General features: G+C 43.8%; 1 protein-coding gene across 1 annotated transcript; it reads right to left on the reverse strand.

The window, feature by feature from the left end:
• Positions 1 to 657: 657 nt before the first annotated feature.
• LOC123442859 (guanosine nucleotide diphosphate dissociation inhibitor 1-like) lies at positions 658 to 6557 on the reverse strand. The gene is made up of 13 exons (XM_045119032.1): positions 6302 to 6557; positions 4977 to 5039; positions 4762 to 4845; positions 4362 to 4469; positions 4056 to 4228; positions 3273 to 3384; positions 2917 to 2997; positions 2756 to 2818; positions 2566 to 2667; positions 2259 to 2383; positions 1925 to 2135; positions 1762 to 1836; positions 658 to 1022 (listed from the first exon to the last, which is right to left on the reverse strand). The coding sequence occupies exons 1-13, from the start codon at positions 6386 to 6388 to the stop codon at positions 966 to 968; spliced, it is 1341 nt and encodes a 446-aa protein (XP_044974967.1). The 5' UTR covers positions 6389 to 6557; the 3' UTR covers positions 658 to 965.
• Between the last annotated feature and the right edge of the window lie 4785 nt (positions 6558 to 11342).

Here is an 11342-nt window from a genome sequence, read left to right on the forward strand (position 1 = left end):
CCGGCCATAACAGCAAGCGACGAGGACGATAGACGGAGGTTGAAACCGACGAAGCGGACGACGGACGAGGGACGAAAACCAGCGATGTGGTCGGTCGGACAGGGGCAGACACTGACGATGCAAATGGCAACAACGCAGGGGCGAGCGTTGGTGGGCCCCTTGGGCCATGCATCCCACCACACGAGAGAATCAGGCCACCAGACCGGCGGAACGTTCGGCCGGCGCTCTGGCCCGAAACGTTTCCCGCAATGTGTGTCGAGCAGATTTCGAACCCGTCTGCGGACAACCATGTGGAGAGACGTACGCAACTTTCCGTACGCGTCCTGCTAGATATACAAGTTTCCTATAGACGATTTTGAATCTTGGAATTGGAAGAGGAATCCAACTTTTTCCCATTCACGCGCCAAGAGGGTCAAGGACTCTCAACAACTTTTTCCGTTGGCGCTAAGATCCGTCGCAAACGCCGCTAGTAGGAGCACGCATTCGCCAATGTGAAGGCAAAGGCGACCAAGTTTGACCTTGGCAAGACCACCAAGAAGCTAGTCACTGGCTCACTGCCATAGCTGGATCTGGCCTGCTGCTTGATTACTTTTCTGAAAGCAAAGATGAGTAGGACAGTTGGTGCGTGCAAACGATTTGGAATATCAACCCTGTTCGTAGCCACACTTGTAAACTTACTTTAACAGTTATTATGATACATACATAAAGCCACAAAGTTCATAGCCAACCCTGTTCACTGTTCACAACATTCACTAATTACTCTAGTATACAGTAGTAAATAAAACCACCATAGTTCAATCGTCTGGAACCAACATTTTTTTCCCATATTTGCTGCAAGCGACAGGCATGCGGAAGACACTGGCCATAACACCAAATTTGATCCGCGGGCGAAATAGTCAGGACGTTTGTTATGGTTTGTCCTGCGGTGTTTGAAGAGAATAGCCGTATTTTTTTTATTATGAAATCTAGTATTCTTCTTCAGCAGCACTAGCAGCACTCAAATCAACGGTGAGATCAATAGCCTGCAATGAGAAATCAAGAATAAAGTTAGAATGGAACCATACCGGTCAGGTTCTATAAGCTAATTAAGCAGACACCTTTACATGGTATTCTTGTGCAATTTACTCCCTTTGTTTAACAAACCATACAACGGAACAGGAGGGGAGGGCAGGAAAGGTACTTGTATACCATAATAAAGGAGGTACTAATAGCATGTACAGGCGTAGTTAGCTCCAACTACTATCAAGCAGGGAGAATATCAGGTTATATCACCACTTAGATGATCTCATGCTACCAATTTGAAAATTTCAGATTTAGATGTTCCAAAAAATTCCAAGAAAAATTGTGAATGCTCAACACATGTGTCAGCAAACCCTAAACAATTCAGATCCAATTTGAAAGTACACATTGATAAACAAAAAAATACAAATCCAGCATGAATAGTGTCAATAAAGACAACAACATGAATAGTCTGAAAAACTACAGTATTCATATCTGGATTTGTTTTTTTTTCTCAAAGTTTAGCCTACAAAAACGTCTTATATTGAGACAAAGGTCGTATATCGAATTTAGATTTGAATTTTTTAGGGGTTGCAGATACATGTGTTGTGAACATTCACGATTTTTCTCATAATTTTTGAAACATTCAAATTTGAATTTTTCAAATTGGTATCATGGGAGCATGTAAGTGGTGGTATCACCTGATATTTTCCCCTGTCAAGCATTACAAATTTTGAAAGGAAAATGAAGATGAAATATTACCTTTCCGGTGATCATTGTATACATGTTAAGAACGTCTGTCACAGTTGTCTCAAAATGTGTGGTAGCATCATAGCTCTACAGAGAAATAAACTGTCATAAACATCCATAACAGTCTAAAAATAAACAAAACCTCTTGTTATGATACATATACTGCAAAATTTACCGTTGAGATGAAGCAATTATCAAGAGATGGTTCGTTCACTGGTTCATATCTGTCATACATATCAAAAAAGAGCTCATCCACTGGACCAAGTAGATCAATGCCAGGCTTGAGTTCGGATTGTATATTATCACTCTCCGCTTCTGCAGAGACGAATGCAATGAACTTCCCTTTTGGTGCGACGTTGTGGGTGTATGAGCAACAGAAGACATACCTAACAAGAGCGGACCAATAGAAATATCATAAATGAGGATTGCGTAATCATTCAATCAAGTGATGAGCAGTAAATCTAGTCATCCATCAAAAGAAAATTGTTTGGGCTTGAGATAGGCCTCACATGTCTGAATTGCGTCCAAGTTGTTTCTGTGGCAAAATAATCTGGACTGAGTGGGACTCATTTGTATTTGGGATTGGATGGCTCATAATAGCAATTGCACGTGCAACTTTGCCGATCTTTCTGACCTGTTGAAAAACATGAGCAAAGCATCATCATTGGAAGCAATGCATAACAAAAGCGCCAGATGGTTGTAGTAAATATGAACTTCTCAAGAAGGGAAGGGAATAATGAAGATAAAAGGCCAAAGTTAGATTAAATGTTTGCCATGTATTAACCTTGACAGAGTGCAGGCAAGAAGAATATTCACCTTGTTGGTCAAGTACGAAGGATCACAGACAACTTTCTTGCATTTTGCGGTTTCACCTTCTGATGTAACACCACACGCTTTTCCTTCCATATCGAATTCAACCTACAAAAATTAGGTGGCACAGGTGAAAGAAATTGTGATTTACCATACAGATCATGTGGGTTGCTAATAGGCAGGTGACAAATAATACCTTGCATTCTGGCTTACATAGCATGTAAGTACCACCATAAACAGCACTTAGACGTGCAAAACCCTGCAGCATAACAAAGCATTGTAACAAATGAGCATCTTAGTAACATGTATGTGCAGTATGACAATAAAGGTATAGCAAATTGAAAACAACTCACTGACCTGTGGCAGCTCACCCAGCCCATATAGAGGATAAATATAAGGCGAGCCCCCTTGAAAACGTGCAAGAGACTCTGAATATAACTAAAAGCAGATGACGGCAAAATGTAATTGAAATCCATGAGTTACACAATCAAACAAAAGCAATGACACTGCTAAAAGGAAGAACAACTACAGGGACTGGACTATGAATGATTGGTAAATACTCCCTCTGATCCAAAATAAGTCTCCCAGTTTTGAACCAAGGTTAGTTCAACCTTAGTTCAAAACTGCGACACTTGTTATGGATCAGAGGTAGTACATGATAAACTTATAATACCAAACAAGGACCAACTACCAGAGCTTTTGTCAAGACTTACTTTCATCCTTTTCACAGTATCAAGTGCTGGTTCATTGAGGTGGCGATCATCCCTATGGAGAGCAAGCGCATGGCCAATGAAATCCACTGTATCATCACTTAAGCCGTGCTTTCTGAAAAAACACAGATGGAAAATATAGCTATTTTTGTGGAGAAATGATAATAGCAAGACCAGAAAATGTCCTTTCACACCATGTACAAGGTTGAAGGCCAGGGACTACTTTTACCATTAATAAAAGAAGCGAAAAAGTAACTGAAATAGGTTTACAGTAGGGAAGACAATACAGTAAGCGAATTTCTGAGGAAACTGAAAAGCTGGACTAGAACGATACTGTATTTTTTTTATTTTTTTTTATTTTTTTAGAGAAGGAGGTTAAACCCCCGGCCTCTGCATCAATCGATGCATGCAGCCATCTTATTAATTATTCCACAAAGGTCTAACAAGAGTATACATCAATCCACCCAAAGCCACCACTCACACCTACAAACTCGATAATGTGGAGTGCTCTCACTCCACATATCTAAGACCGGTGTTGTTTCCAATCCATCCAATTCTTTGCGTTCATACTTGATTTTCCTGAAAAGGTAATCCACATTTGAATGCATGTTCCCAGGCATTATATGCTACCCTGACACCACTATAATTGTGGGGCTAATCCCAGGTTTCCAACACTACTGAGATTCACTAGGCCAAACTGGGTCGGCTACTTGAGTGTTGCAATTTGTTTGAGTAACATTACGGACAAAGCAATGAACAGAATGGGGCAACCATCAATGCACTCACGCTATCAACTCTTTAGTTGTCAACGTAGTAAGGTCCAATCCCTGATGTGTTTTTGGATCAGCTTCATCGTAATTTTGGACATAAATGAAGAAGTTCCTTGCTCTGCGTTTCTCAAAAAGGCCCATCAAAGGAGACTTCACAGCCTCCATATCAGTCGCGGGAACCTTGTGGATCTGATTGATCATGATAACAGAAACAAGGTAAGTTGCACCTCTAGCATAGGATCAGATTATAGAATCTAACAACCTAAGGAAGATACAGGATATGTGATGATAAAAACAAAAGGAAATAAGCTGAAGAATATACCTTCCCTTTGCTGAAGACAAAGCTACCATCAACAGCTTTGAATGACAAATACTTCGTTACATCAGTGTGAATGAGGGTTCGAACCAATGTCCCATTTGCCATCATAAACTGATCATAGAAACATTTTGGGATAATCAATGAACAAATAAACATAAATCTGGACAGCTACATTACAGGCTTGTTCTTTTTGTTCTATTTTTCATGTTAGTAATACATGAGATTTCCATACTTTGTTGAATCAGTGAATCCCCACATTAGTTACATAAAGAAGCTCCACATGTTTCCCATAAAGAAAAAAAAACTATGCACCATCATGAGGGTTTATTTGTGTAATCATAGCAAGCATAGGTGGTGTAGCTGTGTTGTAAAGATAGTTTTGGATGGGAGGGGACTATTGCACCTTTGGAACCATGTCTACGTTGTAATCTTTGCTTGAGCCTAGATGTGCCGGGGGCTTGTCTTCCCCTCTAAATTTCTTCCAGAGCTGTTCCAAAACAAGAATTATCTGGGTTAATATAAATGATAAAATCTCTGTCAAAATCAATTAAAGGATAATGTGTAATATCATAAAAAAACTTTACAAAATCTCCGACCTCCAGCATTGGACTTGCTTACCTGATTAAGGTTGAGAGAAGTGGAATCTCCACCATAATAGTCATTTCTATCCATGTGCAAAACCTGCAATATCATCAAACACACATTCGTAAGGGGGTTCTATAAGTGGATTTTCAGTATTACTACATTGCTTTACAAATGAAAGTGCTTTTAAAGAGGGCCATAAAAAGGTACAAGGTTTCAAAGCATGCAGCCTCCACAGCCAATAACCAGGGTTTCTGTATCCATACCAAATGGATGTACAGATTATACATTGTGCGCCATTTCCATTCAGGATTAATAGTAACTCACTAATCTTTATTTTTACTCCTATGAAGAGACCAGTTGGACCACTGTGGAGTCGTGTGAATCATCCATTTTTTTCCTTGAACATACATCTAAGTGTATGCCATTTTGTACCAAGAAGAAGAGCGTCACGATGACACAGGGTTTCGAGAGTCTCTAGCCTCTGGGTGCAGCCACTTGGACATGGTAGCACAGGCTATGTTCAACCGATATGGATGGTGGTGTAGCAATAGTGTTTTTGCTGCATGAGTGTGACATGTAATATTGTTTGCATTTCAATCCAGCCATTGAGCAAATTTTTCCATTTCTGTAAGAATTGTTAATGCTTTGCAATAAAGGTGGTTTAAGTACATCTGTACATGGATATGCAGATGCCGGGGATTCCCCCTCCTCCTTTTGAGGTGCTAGGTAGCATCAGGAGGTCTGGCATGGCGGGGGAGCTGCCGAAGCGCCCTGAGCACGGCCTCATTGAGGATCGACTCATACCAGGTCCTTACTTCTCCGCATCGCTCCAAGCATGGTGAGGGCACCGGATTTGCCATGAATAATCCGATTTGGTACCAGCGTGTGGCATTGAGATGCAACTACACACCACCCACTTAATGTTGCAAAAACACCTGGATCCATCACGAATTCTGTCCTCGCTAGTTTACATCCAACATGAAGAACCAGGCTAGTGAAGTCAGAAGCTAGGGCAATGCAACACACATGTCGCCCTCCCGTCAGAATACACCTCCGCTCGGCACAGAAAGCTCGCAAAACTGGCGAATCAGTGGCTGGCCCCTTTGGATCGACTAAGGCGCACATAAACACAATTACTACTACAAACGAAGTGTTCATCTAGCAGCAAATCGAGTCCAGATCAAGCATGCGCGGCACCGCCTGGTGTGCCAGGCAGCGCGCTCCAGTGATCCAGTCCACCCCGGGCAGCGGAAGCGGGATAGGGAACACTGTGCGGTGACAGGGACGCGGAAGCCGGGCATGGAAGCGACGGATCGGGCGCGGGGCGGGCGAGACGGGGGCGGGGAGCGGCGACTCACCTTGAGGCCGTCGACGGAGAGGAGGCCGCTGAGGATGCACTCCTTGAGCCCCGTGCCCAGCACGATGACGTCGTACTCCTCATCCATGGCGGCGGCGCAGCGAGCTTGTCGCGGTGGTTCCGGGGAGCAAGGGGCGCCGGGTGGAGAGAAGTGGAGTTGACGAAAGGGCAGCAGTTGGGGCGTTCGGGAATCCGGAAGAAGTCGGATGCGTGCGCATGAGAGGGCACTCGGTCAGAGCCTCGGAGGAGAACAGCACGACCCGCCTCTTTCGCGTGCAGGCCCATGTGGATAAAACCGGACTTCGTCGTCTCCGGGTTGTATGAATTTTTCGAACGATTTAGGGATGGAAGCGATGAGATATAATTTAGTCTCATTCATTTGATAAACAAAAACAAATACAGTATAAAATTGTACAGTTCACATCTGTGATGAAGATGGGAATAAATATTAGGTGTATAAAATTGTACAGTTCACATCTGTGATGAAGATGGGAATAAATATTAGGTGTGGCGGAGGTTATCTAATATATGCAACTCAGTTTAAATCTTCAAAGATATATTATATTTACTAGCAGAAGGGCCTGTGCGTTGCAACGGGAGAAAAAATACCACACGCTTTTAATCTTTTTATAATCATTTTAATTTATTAAAATAATAAGCTAATAACTAATATAGTTAGTCATATCCTATTTTGTTGAGAAATCAACCTATCTATTGTTAATTCCACCATGATGAGAAATTGAGCGGGACAAGCAAAACAAAACAAAACAAAGAGGCTACGTGAATTGATCAATGGACTGTTATCTTATTTCACTCATGGGGTAGAGAATGTGGGATCAGATGACAAACTGAAGGTGGTGTTCCATTCTCTGTCTCTACAACAATACAATCTTACATTCAATACATTCATTCATGAGGAAACAAATCCCCACAAAACAAATTTTCTTACCGGTGCTTGGCACACGATTGGAGGCATGGGGAGGGGGATCTCACCATATGATGAGTTACTGCCGAAGGAGGGGATACGATGAGGGAGCAAGGGTTAGGCGCATCTATCTGGCCATAAGGAGTCGTCGTTGCCGCGTCATAACCTCGGAGTTCCCCGTGTGAGCCATGGAGGCCCGCCTCCACCTGCAATTACTTTGCTCCGCCGCGCCGCCGCCGTTCTGCATCGAGCAGACGCATCATCCCCAGTCACTGTAGCTGTCGCGTTGATTTAATCCAGAAGCTGTGCTCGAGCGCCGAAACGGGGGCAGCAAGCGGGCAGAGGTACGGCCGCGGAGGCGGGTGGGTTGAGATCGACAACAGTGGTGGTTGAGGTCGACTGCGGTGGCGAGTGGTGTGGCAGGGGCCTGGGCACACGCCAGGGTGGACCAGGGTCGACGCGATGCACTCGAGCGCCGCAACGGGGGCAGTGAGCGGGGAGAGGTACGGCCGCAGAGGCGGGTGGGTTGAGATCGACAGTGGTGACGGTTGAGGTCGGCCGCGGCGGCAAGTGGTGTGGCGGCGGCCTGGGCACAGGACAGGGTGGTCCAGGGTCGACGGGAGGAGGCGATGCGTGCGGGTATAATTTTTGCAGCGAATTGTTTTTTCCTTTTACGTTATAGATAAATGATGGAGCGCGGGTTGAATAACAAAAATTACATGAGTTTTTTTATAAAAATGTCGTGGTGGGTTTTCCGACGGAAGCAATAGCCGCTTTATTATTAGGTATAGATTAGTTGATACATAAAAATCTAAGTATGACATAAGCCCAACCTTGTCAGATTGCTAGCTACGCCACTGATTCACATCAGCGCACATACATCTTACAGTATCACATCTAATAAATATAAAAGATAAATGGGACATAACTAAGATTCAGTCAAACGAGTTCTAGCAAAACCGTGTTTAAAGATTGCTCACCATACCTCTTCTAGTCTACTCCCTCCGTGCCGATGAGAAATACCTCGCTCATCTAACTCATATGCGTTGGATTTTACGCGGAGATTCATGAGGATTTTTTTTCTTTTAATCAAATAGTATAGGAGTTAGATGAGGCTAGGTGAGAATTAGCAAATCCAATTGTTTAAGACAGTTGAATAAAATGTGTCTCGTGTTGTTGTTGTTGTTCTTTTTGAGAAACCCCACGTGTATTCTCCTACCCGCACGTCTTTACTAGAGACTGTAGTCACCTAGCTAGAAAATTAATGTCTTGTTTTAATAAAGATGGCGCCTCCAATTCAAACAATAATGTGCATTAACGAGCACTATGTCAGAAGTTATTGTTAAAGGGAAACACTTGTTATCATACAGCTGATACAAGACAAACGTCAGACCACTTTTCGGTCATTGATTCACATTTGATCCCACGGACCACATTCAAGAGACTCCGGCAAAATCTCCTCCTAATCCCTCCGTTTTTTATGCAGACAGCTTGGCAACTTTCCATAATTCCTCGTCCGATCAGATCTTCCTTGTTTCTCTCTCCTACCTCCACCCCCCCCCCCCGCTCCCCAACGTGTCGTCCATGTTCTCTCCGCCAGCGCCGACCAGGTTGGATCCCTCTCCGCCCTCTTCTCGATGCGGACATAAGTCCAGCATGCCCTCGTTCTCCACTACGTTGCAGATGAGCCCGCCTCTCCATCATTCTCCGTTGTCCATCTCCCGCCTACCAGCGTAGCCATCTTGCCCAGATGTGCTCGTGCATGCCCACCTTGCTGCGTACGACTTCAACAACGACTCACTAGGAGACATGTGGGCTCACCAATGGCAGGATCATGTTATTCAAATTGTTTTGTGTCCATTTGTGTTATTTACAATTAGGTTAGACTCAATCCATTTGTAGATAATAATTTGCTAAACCCAGATATCGTTTTCAAGCATGTTATTTCTAATCTTCAATTTTTTGTTCTTGCAATCCATCTCACATTCTCACTATGCCACGATACCAAACAATTATCGGTACAGAACATCAATGCTTCCTATGTTAATATGCTTCTCTCAAGATTCATATATGTAGATGGAATGTCGATTCTTTGTCATGCTTCCTTGGAACTTCATCTGTACAAGGCTTCGAGCCATTTTATTCTAGTTTGTTATGCATTGCTGAAAAGGATCGAGATGGACCTAGAGGGGGGGTGAATAGGTACAGTTCCAAATTTTAATACTTAGCAATTTTAGGCAAATGTGCGGAATATGAGTGTAGGCCTAATAATTGCTATGACAAGGAGTAAGCTATTTAGAGTGAAGTAAGGCAAGCGGTAAACAATAATCAAATACAAGTACATAATAAGGATTAACACAAGTAGAGAGTTAGGGTTAGGAATAACCGAAACTCCAAGAGAGACGAGGATGTATCCCGATGTTCACTTCCTTGGAGGGAAGCTACGTCACCGTTAGAGGGGCGAATGTTACCACGAAGGCACACCAACGCCACGAAGGCTCACCCTATTCTCCCTTTGAGATAACTCCACGAAGACGTTTCTCAACCACTAGTGGTAAGCCTTGAGGTGGCTTCCAAACCTTCACAAACTTTCCGGGGGAAATCACAATGGTTTGATTCCTCTCCGAAGACTCCTACCGCCTAGGAGTCTCCAACCTCCAAGAGTAACAAGATCACGGGGATTGCTCAAAACTTGCTCAAATCACAAATCACTTTGATGGGAAGGAGGAGAAGGAGACGATCTATCTTTTGATTGGAACAACACTCAAAGGGACTCACAAATGCTCTTGGGATCTAAGATTTGGTGTAGACAAGAGTGAGTGAGAAGAAAGGTGTTCCTGTATGTGTTCTAGCTGTGTTGGACACCCTCTCACAAAGTGGGAGGGGTATATATAGTGGGGAGTGTAAAACAGCCGTTGGCGACACTTTAAGTCACACAGGGTACGGACGTCCGATAGTTTACGGAAGTCCGGGCGTCCACAAGGAGTCAGACGTCCGACAGGGGTCGGTTGTCCAAGGGTTGTAGATATGACTGGAAACACTGTGAGTTCAACACTGTGAGAAACCACATCATGGGTTTGACCACACTGGAAAGAGACGACCTTCATCATAGCAGAGTGTGCCTTGCCAATGAATTTGGCAAAGCGACCGAGAGGAGCGGAGCTAGATGAGGGGGTTGCTGACTGGGCAGCAGTGCGGCGAGTGGATGTGGAGGATGGGGTTTTCTTGGGAGCATAGTTATCCGCCATGTGAGCGGGAATGACCCACTTATGATGTGTGTGAGTGACAGCAACAGAGAAATCAACAACATGATTAATAAGAGCCTGGATGAAGGGGGCATGAGGGAAGGCTCGCTTGTATTGAAAACTAGCAAGCCGAATCTCATGCCATAGAAAGTGAGGCACATTAATTTTGCTCTTGGGGTGCTCGTACAAGTGTGACATGATGTCAATACAGTAGCCACTGCAAGATCCCTTATCACCCATCTTGGGATAGATGGTGCGGATAAGACACTGAAAGATGATAAAGTAAGGTGAGCGCCAGATGGATACCTGGTTAAGATCCTTCATGCGTTCATCCGCATCAAGTTCACGGAGTGGTTTGAGGAGATACCCACACGCCTCAATTGGCTTATGTGCATGGTTAGGATCATTCTTATGTATTTTGAAGCCGGAGTTGGGGAAACCAAGTGCGGCAACAAACGTATCATAAGAGGTTGTGAAGTGAACGTCAGAGCTGATCCAGCTAACAGTGTGGTTTGGACCAAAGAAGCATGTGGCATAAAACTGGTGAATGGCAGCAGCGTTAAAATCGCGACGAAAAGCAAACGGGGCAGCAAGCCCTGATGACTCAATAAGCTCAATGGCACCCGGGTATTTCGCCGGGTGCGTGCGAATATGCTCAAGATCTATGAAGTGATGAACAGAGATGTTAGAGCATATATCTCCATATGTGGTTTTGGTAATTGATGACAATTCCTATGGACTAATGGTTGCCTTAAGTTACATTTATAGGATTTGTCCATAGGCACTTCTTGAAGTCCATCTGTTGGGTTCAAGGAGTTTATATGATGACCAAGATGGTATTCAAGGTATTATCCAAAGAATGGTCATAGAGA

This window comes from Hordeum vulgare, chromosome 1H (assembly GCF_904849725.1).
Source record: "Hordeum vulgare subsp. vulgare chromosome 1H, MorexV3_pseudomolecules_assembly, whole genome shotgun sequence".
NCBI lineage: Eukaryota > Viridiplantae > Streptophyta > Magnoliopsida > Poales > Poaceae > Hordeum > Hordeum vulgare.

Excerpts from the sequence above, each read along its gene's own strand:
- LOC123442859 (XM_045119032.1), bottom strand. The coding sequence starts at position 6,388 with ATGGATGAGGAGTACGACGTCATCGTGCTGGGCACGGGGCTCAAGGAG. Across the intron at positions 4,846-4,976 it reads CTTCTCTCAACCTTAATCAG|CTCTGGAAGAAATTTAGAGG; the intron begins GTAAGCAAGTCC and ends GTTTTGGAACAG. Across the intron at positions 2,384-2,565 it reads CTTCGTACTTGACCAACAAG|GTCAGAAAGATCGGCAAAGT; the intron begins GTGAATATTCTT and ends GTTTTTCAACAG.